This window comes from Euprymna scolopes, chromosome 4 (genome assembly GCF_053919585.1).
Source record: "Euprymna scolopes isolate OS-2025 chromosome 4, ASM5391958v1, whole genome shotgun sequence".
NCBI classification, from domain to species: Eukaryota; Metazoa; Mollusca; class Cephalopoda; order Sepiida; family Sepiolidae; genus Euprymna; species Euprymna scolopes.
The window spans coordinates 97,192,594-97,212,620 of NC_136485.1; the positions used below are offsets into that span (position 1 = coordinate 97,192,594).

At 44.4% G+C, this 20,027-nt stretch overlaps 1 protein-coding gene across 2 annotated transcripts in view; it reads right to left on the reverse strand.

The window, feature by feature from the left end:
* LOC145269054 (voltage-gated potassium channel subunit beta-2-like) overlaps positions 1-20,027 on the reverse strand; it is a 1,304,007-nt gene that overhangs the window by 125,681 nt on the left and 1,158,299 nt on the right. For both annotated transcript variants that reach the window (XM_080124659.1, XM_080124661.1), the window contains one exon: positions 13,486-13,580. In XM_080124659.1, coding sequence (XP_079980785.1) covers positions 13,486-13,580 — 95 coding nt within the window. The remainder of the gene's footprint in view (positions 1-13,485; positions 13,581-20,027) is intronic.

Genomic DNA, 20,027 nt, shown 5'->3' on the forward strand with positions numbered 1-20,027 from the left:
AAATAACTCACATTCTATCATTTTTCATAATTCTTGGATATGTTACTAATTTCGACAATCAATTTCGATGATTTAACACGAATAATCGCCCCTCTCTTACTAAAATAACAACCATGCGACATTGTCTAGAGTGTCTATTTCATTACAAATATGCACATCAATAACTAACATTTCATAATTTTTCATAATTCTTGGATATGTTACTAATTTCGACAATCATATTTCATGAGTTAACCCACATAATCCCCTTCCTCTTACTAAATTAATACATTTGAGACATTGTCTGTACTGGTAATTTCATTACAAACACACCAATCACATAACTCACATTTCATACTTTTTCACTTTTCTTGGATATGTTACTAATTTCTACAATCATTTTTAATGATGTAACCCACATAATCGACCACCTCTTAATAAAATATTAACTTTAAGACTATATCTGGGCTGTTCATTTCATTATAAAACCCCAATCCAATAACTTACATTTAATCACTTTTCATAATTCTTGGATATGTTACTAATTTCGACAATCGTTTTTCATAATTTAGCCCACATAATATCCTTTCCTTTGCTAAAATAATTATTTGTGACATTGTCTGGCGTGTTATTTCATTATAAACACACCAACAAATAACACACATTTTATCATTTTTCATAATTCTTGGATATGTTACTAATCTGGACTATAATTTTTAATGATTTTATGACATAATCACACCATCTTCCTATATGGGGGATTCTGTTAGCACAAATATCCACCCATCTGATCCGATGCCAGGAATTCTTCTAGGAAACATCCCACCCATGTAATCTAATCCCAGGCAACGTCGGGTATTTTGCTAGTACATATATCCACCTTCCTTATACAATCCCCGGCAATGCTAGGTATTCTGCTAGTACAAATATTCAGCTATGAAGCCATATCCTAGAGCGTTCACTGGCATAATATTACATTGATTGCATACTAATCTAATGGTATTCGACAATGAGGCTACATCCAAGGAAGGTCACTTGCATATTATAACAATGATTGTATATTAATCTAATTGTATTTGAAAATGAAACTACTGCCAAGTGAGGCCACTTGCATAATCTAATGGTAGTCGACAATGAAGTTACACCAAAGGGAGGTCACTCGCATGTTATAACAATGATTGTATATTAATGTAATGGTATTAGACAACGAAGCTACACCCAAGGGATGTCACTCGAATATTATAACAATGATTGTATATTATTCTAAAGGTATTCGACAATGAAGCTACATCCAAGGGAGGTAATTTGCATACTATAACAATGATTGTATATTATTCTAATGGTATTTGACAACAAAGCTACATTAAAGGGCCGTCACTTGCATATTATAACAATGATTGTATATCAATCTAATGCTATTCGACAATAAAGCTACATCCAAGGGAGGTCACTTACATATTATAACAAGTATTGTATATTATTCTAATAGAATCTGACAGTGAAGCTACATCCAAGGGAGGTCACTTGCATATTATAACAATGATTTTATATAAATGTAATGGCATTCGAGAATGAAGCTACATCCAAGGGAGGTCACTTACATATTATGACAATAAATGTATATTAATCTAATGGTATTCGAGAATGAAGCTACATCTAAGGGAAGTCACTTGCATATTATGACAATAATTGTATATTAATATAATGGAATTCTAAAATGAAGCTACCCTCAATGAAGGTCACTTACATATTATGAAAACAATTGCATATTAATCTAATGGTATTCGACAATGAAGCTACACTCTATGGAAGTCACTTGCATATTACACCAATGATTTTATATTATTCTAATGGTATTCGACAATGACTATATATCCAAGGGAGATCACTTGCATATTGTAACAATGATTGTATATTAATCTAATGGAATTCGACAATGAATCTACACCCAAGGGAGGTCACTTGATAATTATAATGATTGTATTATTCTAATAGAATTTGACAATGAAGCTACATCCAAGGGAGGTCACTTACATAGTATGACAATGATTGTATATTATTCTAATGGAATTCAACAATGAAGCTACACCCAAGGAAGGTCACTTACATATTATGACAATGATTGAATATTAATTTAATGGAATTCGACAGTAAGGCTACACTTGTAGGTAGTTCACTCGCATATTATAACAAGGATTGTATATTAATCTAACAGAATTCGATAATGAAGCTACACCCAAGGGGGGTCACTTTCATATTATAATGATTGTATAATATTCTAATAGAATTTGACAATGTAGCTACATCCAAGGGAGGTAACTTACATATCATAACAATTATTTTATATTAATCTAATGGTATTCGATAATGAAGCTACATCCAAGGGAGGTCACTTACATATTATGACAATGATTGTATATAATTCTAATGGTATTCGACAATGGAGCTACACCCTAGGGAGGTCACTTGCATATTATAACAATGATTGTATATTAATCTAAATGAATTTGACAATGAAGCTACATCCAAGGGAGGTCACTTTCCTATTATAACAATGGTAGTATATTAATCTAATGAAATTCGACAATGAAGCTACACTCAAGGGAGGTCACTTGCATATTATAACAATGATTGTCTATTAATATGATGGAATTCGACAATGAAGCTACATCCAAGGGAGGTCACTTACATATTATAACAATGATTGCCTATTAATCTAATGGAATCTGATAATGAAGCTACATCCAAGGGAGGTCACTTGCATATTGTAACATATATACTGCGCAAGGACCTTCTAAATTTTTCAAATCGGACCTATAATGCACAATCACCTTCAAAATTTTCACATCGGACATATACTGCACAAGCACCTTCTAAATTTTTCAAATTGGACCTATACTGCACAAGCACCTTCAAAATTGTCAAATGAGTCCTATACTGCACAAGCACCTTCAAAATTGTCAAATGGGACCTATACTGCACAAGCACCTTCAAAATTGTCAAATCGGCCTATAATCCACAAGCACCTTAAAAATTGTCAAATGGGACCTATAATGCACAAGCACCATCAACATTTTTCAAATCGGACCTATACTGCACAAGCAGCTTCAAAATTCTGAATCGAACCTATACTTCACCTATATCATACAATCCCAGGCGACATTTGGTATTCTGCTAGTACACATCCACCTATGTCATACAATCCTGGGCAACGCCAGTTGTTCTGCTAGTGCATATACACCTACTTTATCCAATGCTATGCCGGGTATTTTGCTAGTACAGATATCCACCTATGTAATCCATCCCGGGCGACGCTGGGCATTTGGCTAGTACATATATCAACCAATTTTTTCCAATTCCAAGCGTTGCCGAGTGTTTTTCCAATCCCAGGCCATGCCGGGTAATCAGCTAGTATATATGTCGTGCTAGTGCTATGTCATACTATTACGGGCGACGCTGGGTATTTTGCTCGTACATATGCACCAATTCTGTCCAATACGCATCTTTTTTTTTACTTGGTCTTTTGGCTAAGATCAAAGTATAGTATCTGTTCTTAGAAATAAAGCGGTTTCATCTTTCACCCCCTCCTCTCACTAACTCATAATATGCCTCTCACCTTCCTCAAAAATATATAATATGCATTTTTTTTTTTACTTGATCTTTTGGCTAAGATCAAAGTGTAGTATCTGTTCTCTGATACATACACAGCGATAGGCAGTCTTGTTCTGGCGACACATTCTCGTGCCCGGAGAGCTTGTTGGGTAGCGTTCTGTCCGCACCCCCACTTTGTCTGTCTTTCTCTGCTCTCCCCCCTCCCCCACGGGGGGGGGGGGATCCGAGCTGATAATTTACGACCTTCCCGCGAGGGAGGGTCGGAAACACTTTCTCTCTTCCCTCCACTAACTTCCCACTCCCTCTCTCAGTTCTATCTCCCCTCTTGCCGCCTTTGGCGCCAAAGTCGGCTCCCAATTTGGACGCCGACTCCACGTCACTCATTTTGGTGAATTTATACAGGGAAGAGAGAGCTTTTTTCAAAAATGGACACCCCCAGCCCGGGGACCACCAATACAGATACCCCCAGCCAGGAGGCTACCACAAGAAAAACTGCTCCCCAAGAGGACGGCTCCCCAACAGGGGAAGCAAAAAGCAACGGGGCATACCGCCCGGACACTAAACCAAAGGACGCCCCTCAGAAAGGAGAAAACTCACCAGCAGCTCCCCAAGAGGGCGACTCGCCAAAAAGGGGAGAAAAAACAATGTTGGACGGGGCATCCCGTTCCGGCAACAAAAATCAAGAGGCAGTAGCCCCAAAGGACGATAAGGGAGACAGTGCTCCCCAAGAGGGCGACTCCCCACAAAGGTGAGAAAAAACAATGTTGGACAGGGCATCCCGCTCTGACTACAAAAATCAAGAGGCAGTAGCCCCAAAGGACGATAAAAGAGACAGTGCTCCCCAGGAGGGCTACTGCCCCAAAAGGGGAGCAAATCAAGAAAACGAGGGGGCATACAGCCTAGACCTCCCCAAAACAAAAGGGGCAAAAGCTCCCAAGGACAATAAAGAGGACAATGCTCCCCAGGAGGCCGACTCCCCAAAAAGGGAAGTATTTCCTGGAAGAAGTATAGAGCAGGGAGAGTCGGTCCCAAAGGAAAGCGGAAAGGGAAATGCGCCTCAAAATAGCAACCCTTCCGCCAAGGAACAGCAAAAACAGTCCAACCTCACCAAAGATCCAACACCAACAAGAGGGTCGGCATGGGGGAAGACTGTAGAGAAGCAACTGTCCCCTCAAGAGTATAGAGACTTGTACTTAACCAAGTACAGACAATACATAGAGGGGGCAGAAATTAAACCAGTGCCAGGCGCTTGGGAGGCAATCGAAGACAGAGTGCTCTCCCTCATCATCTCGGATATGCCGGAAAACCGCCTCCTAGGGATGAAAAAGGAAGACATGGCAGGGCTCCTACACAAGCTAAACATCCCGGTATTATACCTGTACCAGAGGAGCTACGCCATGTGGGACATCCTCCTACCCACCAAGGAAGATGCGGAGAGACTCTCCCTACAGGAAATTAAGTATGGGAGAACAAAACTAAAGCCCGAATACCAGGGCAGGACAAGGACCCGGGTGCAGGTATTCAATGTACCTATGCAAATATCAGCAGCAATCCTGGGATCCTTCTTCACACAGTTCGGCGAGGTGGAAAAAATAACCCCAGTGCGGTCGAAAACCGGCATGCACTTGGGCAGCTACACTGTGGCCATGAGGCTAAAGAAAGAAGGCTTCCAGGCGATACCAGCACAGCTGACATTTAAGGAGGCAACTATGACAGTAGTAGTGGAGGGGCGTCGTCCGCACTGCTGGTTCTGCCAAAAACAGGGTCACATGGCCAAGAGCTGCCCTCAAAGGTCAAATCCTACTCAAGTGACACTAAAGGCGGTCCCAACCTCTGAGACAGCACCAGTGTCCAAACAGGCTGTCACAACTCCTGCAACCAGAGCACCAACCCCAGCACCGTGGAAACCCAAAACTGTGCAGGAGCCCAAAGGGAGGAATGGATCACGGTAATGAGGCGGAAACGGAAGCCCACAATCCCATCTGCCACCGTCCCACAACCAACCCAACAACCGAGGCAGCAACAACAACAGCAGCCTCCACAACAGCCGCAGCAACAGCCATGGCAGCAGACACAGCAGCAGCAGCCAAACCAGCCGTTGAACCAGCCACAGCAACAACATCAGCTGCCGCGGCCAATTCCACAACCAATGCCACGAAAACAGCAGCAACAACAAAAACAGCAGCAGCAGCAACAGCCAGAACAGCAGCAACAAAAACGGCTGCAGCAACCAGAAAAGCAACAGCATCAACCGGAGAAACAACAATTAGAGGAGCAGCAACAACCAACGGTCCCCACACCAATTGAGACGGGGATCAAGCGAAGAAAACACTGCTCCTCTGAGGATGAATCTGCTAGTGAGAGGGAGAGGAACTCAACCTCACCACTCCCCGGTTCATTCAAAAGAATAAAAAAGAAAAGGAAAGGGGAAGAAAAGGCAGCCCCCACTCCCTGTGAGCATACACCACCTCTAACAACAACACAACCCACTTCCACCCCCATACCACATACTGCACCAACACTAGACACCGCACTAACACCAACACCAACATCAGACACCGCACCAACACCAGACACTGCACCAACACCAGACACTGCACCAACACCAACACCAGACACCGCACCAACACCAACACCAGACATCACACCAACACCAGACACCGCACCAACACCAACACCAGACACCACACAGACACTCGTCCCCACACCAATGCAAATTGAGCCGCCATCCCAGAAAGAAAAGAATGAACCCGGGAGGGGGAGAGACCCTTCAGATTCTCCCACTTACGGACTCACTCCAACAGGGACTCTCGCCCTCGAAACGAGAGAGGAACTTTGTTCTGTAGACCCCCTGTCTGTGGCAATGGGCGTACCACACCGGCAGAGAAAAAATTTAAAACCTCTGCTGGACTTCCAACAGATAGGGGGAAAAGACGTTAATGTCCCCTCTAATTTCCCGGACGCCCCACGGCTAACAACTTTCGTCAGGCTTCCTGAGGCCTGCAAAACCAACGTGTGGACAATGCTGGAAGCCGCAGAAGGGGCTGGTCCGGGAATTAAACTGATTAGGAAAAATGACCCTTCCCTTGAGGAACTCGCAAAACAATGCAAGGGAAGGGTCCCAGTGTTGGTCCATCCGTCACTCTATAGGGCCCTTAAATTGACTTACCCTTTGGATGTCGGCGGCATTGTGAGAGAAGGTCAGGACATGAAAAACCTGACCACCTTGAGCATTGCACACAACGTCGGTGTCCTTTCCCCGGCTGACTTCGGAGCTGAGTGTAACACACCTTAAGGTAGGTACCATGGCTTTGAATTTGGCTAGTCTGAATGCGAGGGGCTTGAGATCATCGGGCCGGGCGGCTCGCCTCCGGCACGACCTCTTGTCCCTGGGAGTGGATGTCGCTGCAATTCAGGAGACGCATTTCGTTTCCTCTGTGGACTGTCAGGTGCTGGCCCGAGACTTTGAGGTTTTCTCAGCATATGGCAGCCCGCGGGGGAAGGGAGTTTCCGTGCTGGTTAAACGTACCCTGTCGGCGACGGTCGACGTTGTCCATAGAGATGCGGTGGGTAGGCTGGTTGTGGCCGATGTTGCCGTAAAAGATTCTGTGTTTCGGGTGATTGCGGTTCATGCGCCCAGCACCGCTCGTGAGAGGGTCTCATTCTTCAGTCAGCTTGACGCGTTTGTAGATTGTCGGAAGCGGGTAGTGCTAATGGGGGATTGGAATTCCATCTTAGACCCCGACATAGATAAGGTAGGAGGCGGAGCTAGAGGATCGGAGAGGTGCGAGTCCAGCCTGGCTGATCTGATGGCTAGATGCGGTCTGGTCGACAGGTTTCGGTTCAAGCATCCAGGGCGGGAGATGTGGACGTGGACCAATAGTGTTTCCTCCTATCCAAATACTTATTTGGACAGGATGTTAGTTAGGAGAGGCGAAGTAGATTTCTTATCTTGTCCCACGTTCACTTGGCTAGGCCAGACGGACCATAAATTAGTTATGGCCCGGCTGAAGCTAGGAAATAGGCCTAAGTTAGCGAGGTACTGGAAGTTAAACACCTCCCTTCTGGAGATACAAGACTTCCAAGATCAGTTAAGAGAATTGATTAAAAAGGCACTAGTGGGGGCGGTTACCGGGAGTAAGTGGTGGTTAGGTCTCAAAGCCAAGATCAGAAGCTTCTCCGTCAAGTATGCCCAGCGCCTCGCACTAGATAAGGCCAAGACGAAGAAGAAGCTAGAGCAGAAACTAGCCCAGGCTACGGGGGAGGGTGATAGGGTTAGTCAGGAACTAGCTAAGCAAGACCTTCTACGCGAGACTAGCGAGCGTTACGAAGGCCAAGTAGTTAGAGCTAGGCTTAGAAAGATAGGCAACGAAGCAGTCAATTTTGATGCAGACGTGCGCCGTGAGGTTTCTAGGCGTGGCTCGGACAAATACATTGCAAAAATCAAACATCCGAATGGACGCACCCTGGAATCGACTCGGGAGATCTGCGAGGGGTTTTGAGAACATTTCAAGGAGCGTTTTACGCAGCAGCCCGATCTTCCGGTCCTTGAGTTTAGCGACTATTTGGCCGACTCTCCCCGCCTCGAGGCGGCTAGAGCGGCTGGTTGCGAGGGCCGGGTGACGGAGCAGGAGGTCTTTACTGCGCTGAAGCAGGTCAGCTGTGACAGATCGCCAGGACTTGATGGTCTGCCATACGAACTGTACTTGAGGCTGTCGCCCATGTTTCTGCCTCTTCTGACAGATATGTTCAACCATTGGTTTGCAGGGATCCATCCCAGGGCAGGTGACCAAGGGAGTGATCACATTGCTGAAGAAAGGTGACGGGCATGGAGGGGAAGAGTTAGACGACTACAGGCCCATAACTCTGCTAAACACAGAGTTGAAGATTTTGGCCAAGGTCCTGTCGAATCGGCTGCAGGTTGTTATCGACGAGTTGGTTGAACCGGAACAGAACTACGCTGTGAAGGGGAGATCGATTCAGAACAACTTGCACCTGATCCGCATGATCCTAGAGGGGGGAATAGATGACGACACGGAAGCCGCGCTGATAAACTTAGATCAGTCCAAAGCTTTCGATAGGGTCGACCATCGTTTCCTGGCATCTGTCTTAGAGGCCGCCGGTTTTAAACCGGACTTTTGCAAGTGGATCTCCATAATGTATCGACAGCCCATGGCTGTCGTGCAAGTGAACGGAAAGCGCTCGAAACCCTTTGTTACCTCTCGGTCGGTTCGTCAGGGTTGTCCGCTGTCGCCCCTGCTTTATGTCCTGGCTTTGGAGCCTCTTCTCCGCAAGCTGAGACATGGGGAGGCAAATTCGGCCCTGCGCGGAATGGCTCTGCCTGGCGGCTCAGCTGCCAAGGTATCCGCGTTCGCCGATGATGTCACGATCTTCGTGTCGGGCTTCAGAGACATTGAGGTCGTGTCGGAGGCACTCACACAGTACGAAAGAATTACAGGGGCCAAGATAAACCGCAACAAGTCGGTAGGACTGCGGTTGGGCGCATGGAGTGGCAACGCAAACCTCCCTGCGCCCTTCAGCTGGACAGATGGCCCGGTCCGGATCCTCGGCGTGTGGTTCGGACCGGGTCTCCAGCTTGACAAGAATTGGTTGGAGGTACGGTCAAAGGTGGAGGCTGCAGTCAATTCGTGGCTTCCTAGGAAACTTTCCTTAAAGGGTAGAGCTGAGGCGTGCGCCACTTACGTCTTTCCTCTCATCCTTTACCGACTGGCCATACTTCCCCTGCCTGCACAACACCTAAAAGCTCTTGTCGAACTCTTGTCCTCGCTCCTTTGGGACAGAGGAAGACACTGGGTGAGCAGACAGGTCTGTATTCAACGTCCGTGTGAGGGAGGCTTGGGAATGCCGGACTTGAAGTGTCATCGAGATGCTGAGAGGCTGGCCTTCCTGAGCCACTATATGCAGGAGGACCAACCGTGGCACCCCGTGGTTACTGCCGCCTTCCCCGACCTCGTTCTCGACCCTTCCATCGAGAGCCGTCGCAGGCCGCGGGGAGAATCTGCCTACATGAAAGAGTGCCGAGCCGCGCTAAAACGACTACCAAGGTCCAGTGACCTTGTGACTGCTACCCGTAGGGAACTCCACAGGGATCTAGTGAAGGGGGCCGCTGACGACCCGCTATGCGCGCGTTTGGGGTGGCAGCAGAGTGAGATCCGCTCCGCGTGGAGCTGGGCGCCAGGTTCGAGTCATCTGAACAATTCGGAGTTCTCTCTGACCTGGCGATTGGCCCGAAATGCACTTCCACTCAACAACATACAATGCAGTTCTGGGTTTCTGGAGTCGCCTGATTGTCCCCGTTGTGGGACAACGGCTGTGGAAACTACGGATCACGCTTTCTTCGATTGCCGCGAACTCCGCCAGTACTGGTCGTATGTCAGTGGGGTGACGGCTCGCATCGATCCTGAGCATCCTCGCCCAATTACTGTATCCAATGTTGTGGACAACGTGAGGCCGCCGTGGGACCGGGAAAGACAAATGGTCTACGTTACGATTCTGGCCGTGGCGAGAATGGTGATTTGGACGTCGCGTCTGCAAGGTTGCCGGGGGGTGTTGTCTTTTTCTGATCAAGATCTGATCGCGTTCTTTAAACACCAACTACGGGTGAAGATCAGATGTGATAGAAGAAGGCTGCATCGCGCGGCATTTGACAGAAGATGGATACATGTGGCAAGTCTGTGTGTACGAAGAGGAGCCAAATTTGAATACGTGTTCCCCGCCTAGGTGTGGAACGCGCAGTTCTGTAAAGTTAAATTAAACAAGTAGTCTCTCAGCTAGCTGAGTGTGTGTTCCATCCCTCCCCGATTAGGAAGCCTCCAAGATCCCCATCCCCTCTTACCTGCAATTTTTGTTTTAACCCGTTCCTCTAAATTTTACCCATCTTGGAGAAAAAGAAATACAAACTAACCTCCATCCCTTACCCACAAAATTTTCTTTTCTCCATTCACCCCCATCTAGAGGGCATCCCCACCTAGAGACTGACCCGCAGAAGCGAGGTTCCTTTTACAAACCTAGTGGAACGGGCAGTCTATCAACTAGACGGGGTTGGGAGGGTCCTACTAATCACCTTTTGTTTTTTCTTCCCCCTCCCTCGACACAAATGAATTATTGTTACCATTTTATTGTTATCTTTTTTGTTTTTACACGTCAATAAAAAATGTTTTAAAAATTGGGAGTTACTAGGACGTCCCCCAATATGAAAGGGTGAATGCGGTATTATGGTGAAAGAAGATACTAGCTGGGAGAAACTTTTGACTTTGTTTAGTTCTGGAGTGACAAGGATGACCAACGACCCCCAAAATCCCCCCTTTTGAGTTGGCCATGTGCCTAAGTTTTTTGTTCATCGTTGATTTTTTTTTTTTTTTTTTTTTTTTTTAACATGAATAAAAGATTTAATATCTCAAAGTGTAGTATCTGTTCTTAGAATTAAAGCGGTTTCATCCTTCTCCCCCCACCCCCACTAAGAAAATAAGGAGAGAACCAAACGTCAATCGAAAAGAAGGAGGGCCTTCTAAATAATAATGTTTTTAGTTCAGCTGTGATTTTTGGAATATGACATCTAAATATAAATTATGCATCTATTTTTAATAGGAGATAATGCTCGGGAGAAAATTAAGCTGTATAAGACGGTTACTTGGTCTTTTGACTAAGCTCAAAGTGTAGTATCTGTCTTAGAATTAAAGTGGTTTCATCCTTCTCCCCCCACCCCCACTAAGAAAATAAGGAGAGAAACAAACATCAATCCAAAATAAGGATGGCGTTCTGTGATTTTTGGAATATGACATCTAAATATAAATTATGCATCTTTTTTTATTAGGAGATAATGCTCGGGAGAAAATTAAGCTGTATAAGACGGTTACTTGGTCTTTTGGCTAAGATCAAAGTGTAGTAGCTGTTCCTTGAATTCAAGCGGTCTCATCATTTTCGTAGAAACAAACATTACTCGAAAATAAGGAGGGTATAGGCCTGGGATGTGATCAAATACAATCACTCTTATATGTTTATTTACATTTTAAAACAGTAAAACGAATCTCGTTTCCTGTCTAGACATCTCTCTCTCTCTTTCGCTCTCTCTCTGTTTGCGTGTCTCTCTCTCTCTCTCACTTCGTCTTCCTTACTCTAAACTACTAAAACGGAAAATGGCGTCTCGCGTTGTTGTCTTTTTTCGTAAAAACATCGATTGTTAATATTTTTTGTAAGCGTATTTTTTTTTTACCTCACATTTTTGGCTTGTTATTTTTCGTTTAACTATCATATCTAATTATTTTTAATGTACTAAAAACTTTGGTAACATTTTCCTAACGTGAATTTGTTGTATTTTGATGTGTATGATGTGTCTTTTTTACCGATAACAAAAGTCTCTATTCAATGTTTTCATATGTATATCGCCATTGCAGCTTGCTTACGTCAGGGTCACGTGACATGACTCAGCGTTTATTAAATTACGTATAAATATCATTAAATTGTCACTTTTTTGGGGGGCACCCCCCTGCAGAAAACCGATCAGCTGACCCACTTCTGATGGTCCTAATGGACCAAAAATTCGATATTTGTCGTCCAGAGGGTGGAGCTTTAATATGAGACCAAGTTTGTGAATTTTTGTTGTGTCTGTCGAAAGCTTTTAGCAGACACACAAACATACATACATACATACATTTTCGCTTTTATATATATAGACTAGCAGGGGTACCCGGCGTTGCCCGGGTGTTTGTAGGTGTGTGTGGTGTTAAATAAAAAAGAAACCGGGAAGGGGGGGGGGGGTAGCATGGAACCCGAAGCCCTGAGGCGAAGTTTGAAAATAAAATTGGCCAGCCAGTGAAAGATGTTTGAAAGTCGTCGAGTGTTACGACGACGACGATGTAAGCATTGTTATAAGCGAAGTAAGAAAAGAAAACAACGTTTTAATTAAGCGGGGGGGGGAAGGGGGGGTGTAATCAAAACATAAAAAAAACACAAAAAAATCTAATGTAAAGCAAACAAACACGTGAAAAATGGCTTAAATAAGCCTGTTTTGATATTAAAATTTAAAAATCGGTGGATACCTGGGTGTCGCTAAGAATAAGCGAAGTAAAAAAAAAAAAAAAGAAAAAACCAGGAAAACAAACGTTACGTGAAAAATGGCTTAAATAATACAGGGTTCAATATTTAAATTTAAAAAATCGAAAAAAAAAATCATCTCGCACTACGATTCGAACCCAAAACGTTTAGATAATGAACAAACAGGCTAACCAACTGCGCTAAAGTGACGGAGATTAAATGTGTTTGGTTTTTCAACTATTTAAAGTAAATCAGGTCATAACGTCATCTGACGCATGCGTAGAATCGGGCATCATTACGAGAAACCCGTTTTTGTTGAAAATTGTCGATTTCGGGGTGAAAAAGTTAACGTTTTGGACCAATTTTTCGATATTTTTCAAGCGAAGGATGAGGCTTTGATATGATACCGAGTTTGTGAATTTTCGTCGCGTGTGTCGAAAGTTTTTAGCAGACACACAAACATACACACATACACACAAACAAACAAACATACATACATTTTCGCTTTTATATATATAGATTAAAATTACGCGTAAAAAATTGTTTAAGAAATTGTTTATTTATAAAATGACGTCATAATTTCTCTATCCAATCAATGGCATTCTTTCAACCAGTGTCAGACAACTGCTGTTCCTTTTCTATCTTCCTAATTTCCAGTTGCCTAAAGTGCAAGAGAGCCAGCAATTGTTTGTAAGAAAATTAACGAGGAAAAAAAAAAGGGGAGAACCGTTATTGTATGCTTATAATAAAATCAAGTATAAAGTATTCTAGTAAAAAACAATTCAATTGCTGCAAAAAAAATTGTAATGTCAGAAATTAAATAGACCATTGAGCACCAACCTTGAGAGCTGCTCGTGAATAAATTGGAACTCCATCGTCATACTTGCCAGTTAGAATTCCTGATGCTAAAGGAGACCAAATTGATGTCCCAACACCTAAAGAGAAAAACAAACTTTTTATATTCGATGGACTAATAAAATTCAAATAAACTCATAAAAGTAAACTACTCAGTTTACACAACAAACGAGTACATGTCAGTCATTGTTTCTTTCAGCAGTTGTTTAAATAATTATTTGTTAACCACATGCACAAAATATATAAAAATATGTTGAATGCCGATTCTTTTGGTGGTTCAAAAATAACTCAAACTTAGTAATTACAAATTATCACTTCTTGTATGTTTTTTATTGCATTCTTCATTGGTCTCTTGCCAATCTAAGAGCAATGATATCGATTTCCAATTTTGTTGATGCTTGGAATGAAAAGATACTGATTCGAATTGTTTCCTACATATGCTCGTGCTGACTACATCATTAAATTCAATGTGCATTTTGTAACTTTATATTTGCATCATTTTTAAGGTTTTCTTTTTTATGGTTCTCACCTCTGTTACAACATATATCTTCGTTTAAACGCTAATGTTTGTTTCTGGATGTTAAAAAAGGAACCGCTTAAGGTAGGATTATACTAGCAGGCCATCCAGCATTGCCCAGTCGTAAAATATCCATAAATATATTTTAATTAATACAGAAACTGAGACATATGCATGCGAGTATTAGTTTTTTTTTTTTTTGTAAGTAAAAAAGAAAAATACTCAAGCTGAGATCGTAATCAAAACCTAAAGACTGTGAGTCAAGTACAACCATTAGACCAGCATGATACAATCTTTAAAAAGTGTTTTCAAACTACTTATTGAAGTGTTACTTATTGGAGTACTATTTATAGGAAATAGAGCTGAACAGAGGAGTGAGTAAATCGACGTTTATTTAGCATGAGAGCTAGGCTGGTAAGGTTACATCCGGGCCTGTACAAAGGGAGGTAATTGGTTTAGTGCATTACTACAACATCCCCCCTGTTTAGTTCATTGTGTATATTTGTGTGTGTGTGTTTTGTGACAGTTCATGTCATTGGTTTGTGGAGTGGGGTCAATCTTTGTATCGTAAGGGTGTTCTCATAGTTCTGTCAGATTTGGTTTAGAGTGGGCCATACCTGCTTTTGTCCCGTTGTTGTTGGTTTCGTTGGTTTTGTCCTCAGCCTTTGTTTCCTGTAGCTTGGTCATATCATATGGGATATCAGGTTCAGGGATTTGAAAGCATACTTTCTTAGTTGCTTGGAAATGTACGGCACGCAGGTGGGTGCAGCTGCGACGGAGTCTTGCGCCATTAGACGTTTCGACTGGGTCCCTCATCATTTTTGAGGATGGTCCCCGGGTGCCATGTGTGATCCATCCTGTTAAGTATCTGCACACATTGACCTGGATATAGTGGTGGTAGTGGTCTGGCTCCGCTGTGCTGATCATGGTGGGTCTTCATGTTTGACGACCTTGCCTGTAGTTGGTTGCGGTGGTTTTCTTTGTCTGGTTTTGACAGGCTGGGTAGAGTGGTAGGTATTGGTCTGCCAAACAGCATTTCGGCTGGTGAAGGGAGTTTGCTATCTATTGGTGTTGCCCTGGCTTGAAGCAGAGCAAGATGGATGTTAGTTCTCTCCCTTTCGCACTTCTTTATGATCGACATGATATGTCTCACATGTCTTTCCACAAAGCCATTGCTTCTGGCATAGTGGAGTGAGCTTGTCACATGTCTTATGCCCCAGGATTTTATGAAGTTTTGGAAGGCATGTCCAGAGTACTGGGGCCCATTAATTTCGTCTGGGTGACCAAAAAGTGAGGCATAGTATTTGATTTTGTCTGCCACTGCCTTGCTGGTTATAGGCAATGTCATTTCATCGACGATGGGATATTTAGAGTATCTGTCAATGGTGAGTAGGTATTTTTGTCCATCAATTTCAAATATGTTGGATGTGATAAGCTTCCAAGGCTGGGATGGAATGTTGTGTGGAAGCAGTGGTTCGTGCCTGTACTCTTGGCATAGTGTGCACGACTTGCACATCCTTTCAATGTCCTTATTGATATTGATCCAGTACACACATTCTCTGGTAAATCGGCATGTTTTTTCGATGGCTTGGTGGAGCTGGTGGAGAATGTCTTCTCTCATGGTTTCTAGGTTGAGAACTTGTCTGCCTTTAAATAAAATTCCCGATTCGACAGCAAGTGCATCGCAGAAAGACCAGTATGGACGGATCCCTGTAGGTAAATCACGGATGTTGTCAAGTCATTCTTAGTGTATAACCTCCTCGATGAAATTCATGGTTGGGTCTCTGATAGTTTCCATCCATAGCACCTTCTGCTTTTCCTGTGAGAAGTTGATGGTTGAGATGGTTTGGTCTTTGTTGACCTCTGTGTTTAGGTTGTCAACCCTCTCATCCAACTCAATTGATCTGTTGTTGTCAGAGTTGGATAGCTGGCTTAGTGTGTCAGTGAGGATCACTTCACTGGCCAGTCTATACATGATGTTGTAGCTGTACCCCTGAATCTTTAGCAGTATGCGCTGTAACCGGTGTGGTGCTGAATGGAGTGGCTTGGCGCAGATTGTTACCAGTGGCTTATGGTCCGTGATGACAGAAAAGGTTTTTCCGTGAAGGTATGTATGGTACCGTTGATTACCATGCACCACGGCCAACATTTCCCGTTCAATGTTGCTGTACAGGGTTTGGGCATCGGTAAGCGTCTTCGATCCAAATGCAATTGGTTCACCATTCTGGATCAGGGCAACTCCCAGGCCCTTCTGTGAAGCGTCCACTTCGAGCGTTATAGGCTTGGCCTGGTCGTAGTATGACAGGCATGTGTCCTAGAAAATCATCTCTTTAAGCTGGTCGTAGCACCTTTGGTGTTCAAGGTCCCAAACCCATGGTGCTTGGGATTTAAGAAGACCGTGTAGTGGGTGTGCCTTCTCAGCATAGTTGGGAATGTATGGGGACAGGTAGTTCAACGTACCCAAGAAGTGTTGCAGTTCCCCCTTGTTTTGTGGGTTTGACATCTTCTTTATATCATGTACCTTATTCGGGTCTGGCTTTATTCCATTAGGGGTGTAGACATATGACGAGATCCCTGGTGACACCAGATGATCTTGCTTTTCAAATAGAGGATGGGAGAGGATGAGGCATGGGGGCATACTGACACTTGGTCAAGGAAAAACAGATGTTTATGAGAGAAGAAATAGGAATATTTCGATGGGAAATAAATAAATAAATAAATATGATAATGAGATTCTCGAGTTGGCAGAAAAAGCAATACAGGGTCGCCAGCCAAAAATGTTTGACGAGTCACTCATGGAGATAAATAGTTATCACTTATCACATCAGGGCCGGGGTGGGGTTTTTAAGAGAAAGACAAATGAGAATTTTTTCCGATATTATGGCTGTTAAAAATCTGTTAACAATGAAGAGGTTGTTTTTAAAACCCTGTTGAGTGACATGGTCGACCTGGAGGTGACTAATAGCTCCTAATTACATGATAAGTAACAGCTCAGTGCAATGAGGGTTAAAAATTGGTATAGATAAAAGTCGAGAGAAGGAGTAGAAATTAGGGAAACATAGAGAGAGAGGAAATTCAAAAGAGGAAAGGAAAGAGAGAAAGAGTGACTCCAAAAAGGTGGGAGGAGGAATTACTAATTTGATAAAAACAAGACACTTAGCTAATTGGTGTCTTTTTTCACTGATCCCTTCCCGTGGACTGACGGTAGATGAAGAACGGAGAACTTGGTAAAAGAAACAAAACTGCCAGCCCCCTAAGTTGCATGACTAGCCAGTGTGTAACTATTATATTGTAAAGTCAAAGACAATAATCAATTCTGTGTTAAGAAAAACCAATTAAGTTTTGACTTTCTTTTCTTTGATTAGAACGCCGTTGTGAATGCAATATATTTCTCCGATAGCCCAGGTGACGGTTGGAAGCTGATTTGAAAGCAGAACCGGAGAGAGACCGACGACGACCTGAAGACGAATTCGACCACTAGACGAAACCACGGGTAACGCCACAGGTATCGTCTACAGGTGCATTTCAATCACGAACCTATGCACCTGAGCTGAGCTGCACTGGAGGGGTTACAGTTTGGTGCCGATGATCCAGAATATCTCGTTTTGTTAAGAGACGTGCGAACGAATTTCCATGGGCACACAAATTTTTTTTTTATCTCTCAAAAACACAAAATCTCCCTGTGAGGGAAAGGAAGGAAAATTGAAAAAAAAAAAGAAAACGAACGGAAGAAAAGTACATCGTTCCTATTTTTTTTAAGAGACTCTGAGAGCATAGCCAGACCACGGACTGTAGTCAATCGACTGGTCTGGGCCAGCTCACGTAAACAGCCACCTAGCGGTGGAAGACAGCAGAAGGAGCAGACAGTAAGAGACAGGGTAAGTCCCCTTTTGGTCCCCTTTTCATTCTTTGCTCAGTTTTGGTGCTCGGTCTGTGTTTAGAATTTTGAATTTCAACTTTACACGGAGTTGACAGTAGTTTTGTTGCTGGGTGGTAGAAAGAGCATGAGTGGGAACGGCGATGGTCTCTCGGGGAGCAAGCGAAGCAAACCAGTCAGTGGGGGAGGGATCAGTAGAGACCGTAGAGCTACAGATGACCATGGAACGACCACTGTGGGGGATAAGTATACCCTCGTATGGAGGAGATGCGAAGGGAGTAGGGGAATGGATAGCGACAGTAGAGAAAACGTGACAATATATGGTCTTACAGATAGGGAGATGGTTTTGTTGGCCGGCGACGGGGGCGGCCTCGAAGTTTATATGCAGGTGCATAGAAGATAACCCAGGCATAGCATGGACCGATTTTCGTGAACGGTTAAAAAGAAAGTTTGCCGGCGAAAAGACGATGGTCCAAGCAGTAAGAGAGCTATCCCGAATAGATGGCCACCGGGGAGGATGTAGATGGGCAACCGCATGCAGGAACTGGCAATCCTCGCATATCCAGTTGTGCAGCACCGGAACATGGCTACCACGCAGGCAATGTTAATCGACGTAATGGTAGATGCATTGCGAGATGAGACCGCCAAAATGGAGGTGCTGAAGAGTTGCCCAGACACTCTAGAAGAGGCACGCAGAGTGGCGAAAAACCATGCTTGGTTGCAAGCACAGATAATGGAGGGAAGGCCTCGAGGTGGAAGTGAAGAGGCGGAAGGCAGAGAGTGTCCAGAGACCAGGTCAAGGGCCAGAGTCATGGGGTATTGGGGAACGAAAACAGAACCCAGAGAAGGAACAGGGGACCCCCGATATAGGTCCTATTATCGCACCCAAGGCAGGAACAGAGCTATATGCTGAACCTGTAAGGGTGAGGTACATCTGTCAAGTGTGTGCCCCACTGTCTACGAGAAGACACCCCGACAGAAGGGGAGAGTCAGAGTGGGCATCGTAAAGACCAAACTGAATGCGTGTCAGAGAAAAGGCAAAAATGACCGCTTCTCCTACAGCCACCAGTCCCACAGGTGCTGGCGGTGTGGAGACCTGAGACATATTAGGAGGGACTGTCCTGACCGGAGGAAAAGCCACTCGAGGGTGAAAGATCCTCTGGAGAGAAGGAATCAGAACCAAACCCCACCCCCTCGGCGAACCTGTAGAGAAAGAGAGGTAGGGCAGACAGGTAGGGTTGGAAAGAAACCACTGTCACAAGTTGCGAGGCTCACGGGAGCGGGGTACCAGGAGAGAACCCTGAAACAGGAGAAGAGGACAGCCCAGGTGTCCCCTCCGCTCACCAAAAAGGGAGAACTCACCTGTAATGTGACGATAGGAGCCATGCAGGTGAAGGCTCTGGTTGACACCGGTGCGCTAATATCCTTAATAGACGTGGACGTCTGTCAGATGGTAGCAGGGAGGAGAAGGTTGTACCCGTCGGATGTGGAGCTCAGTCAGGCTGACAGTAGCTGGATGTCGGTGGCAGGGAAGGTATGGCTACCTGTACGAGCGGCCGGAAAGAAAGAGAATTTCCCCCTGTATGTGGTATCCGGGCTATGCAACGAAATGATTCTGGGAGAGGATTGGCTCCGAGCGAGGGGAACCACTCTAAGTTTTAATCCAGACACGCTAACGGTGAGAGGGGTGGAGATACCACTAGGTGACACAAGGTCTGTCCCTCTTCCTGTGGGAGCTGACAGCAACAGGAAGCTTCCCCCAAGAACGGTCGGGTCCTGTATGGGCAAGGTGGATAGCACCAAGGAACAGGGAGGAAAATTGTCCTAGGTCAACCGGGTAGCGAGGTATAAGGTAAATAAGGAGGGAGTAACTCTTACAGATCCAGTGGTCCGAGAATCAGGGACGGTCCCTAAGGTGACGGCCGATAGGACGAATAGGACCAGGAAGGTCAAGAAGAAAAAAAGGCAGCGTTTACTAGACAGTTAAGACAGGGTAACCAAGTTTGGATGAAGGAGACGGGTAAAAAGATAAAGAATCCCGGGGGTAGTCAAACGCGAGATGAGGACAGAGTTCCGGATGACTATAGGGATGACACCGAGCGACGGTTTAAGACAAGAGAAACGACCTCTATA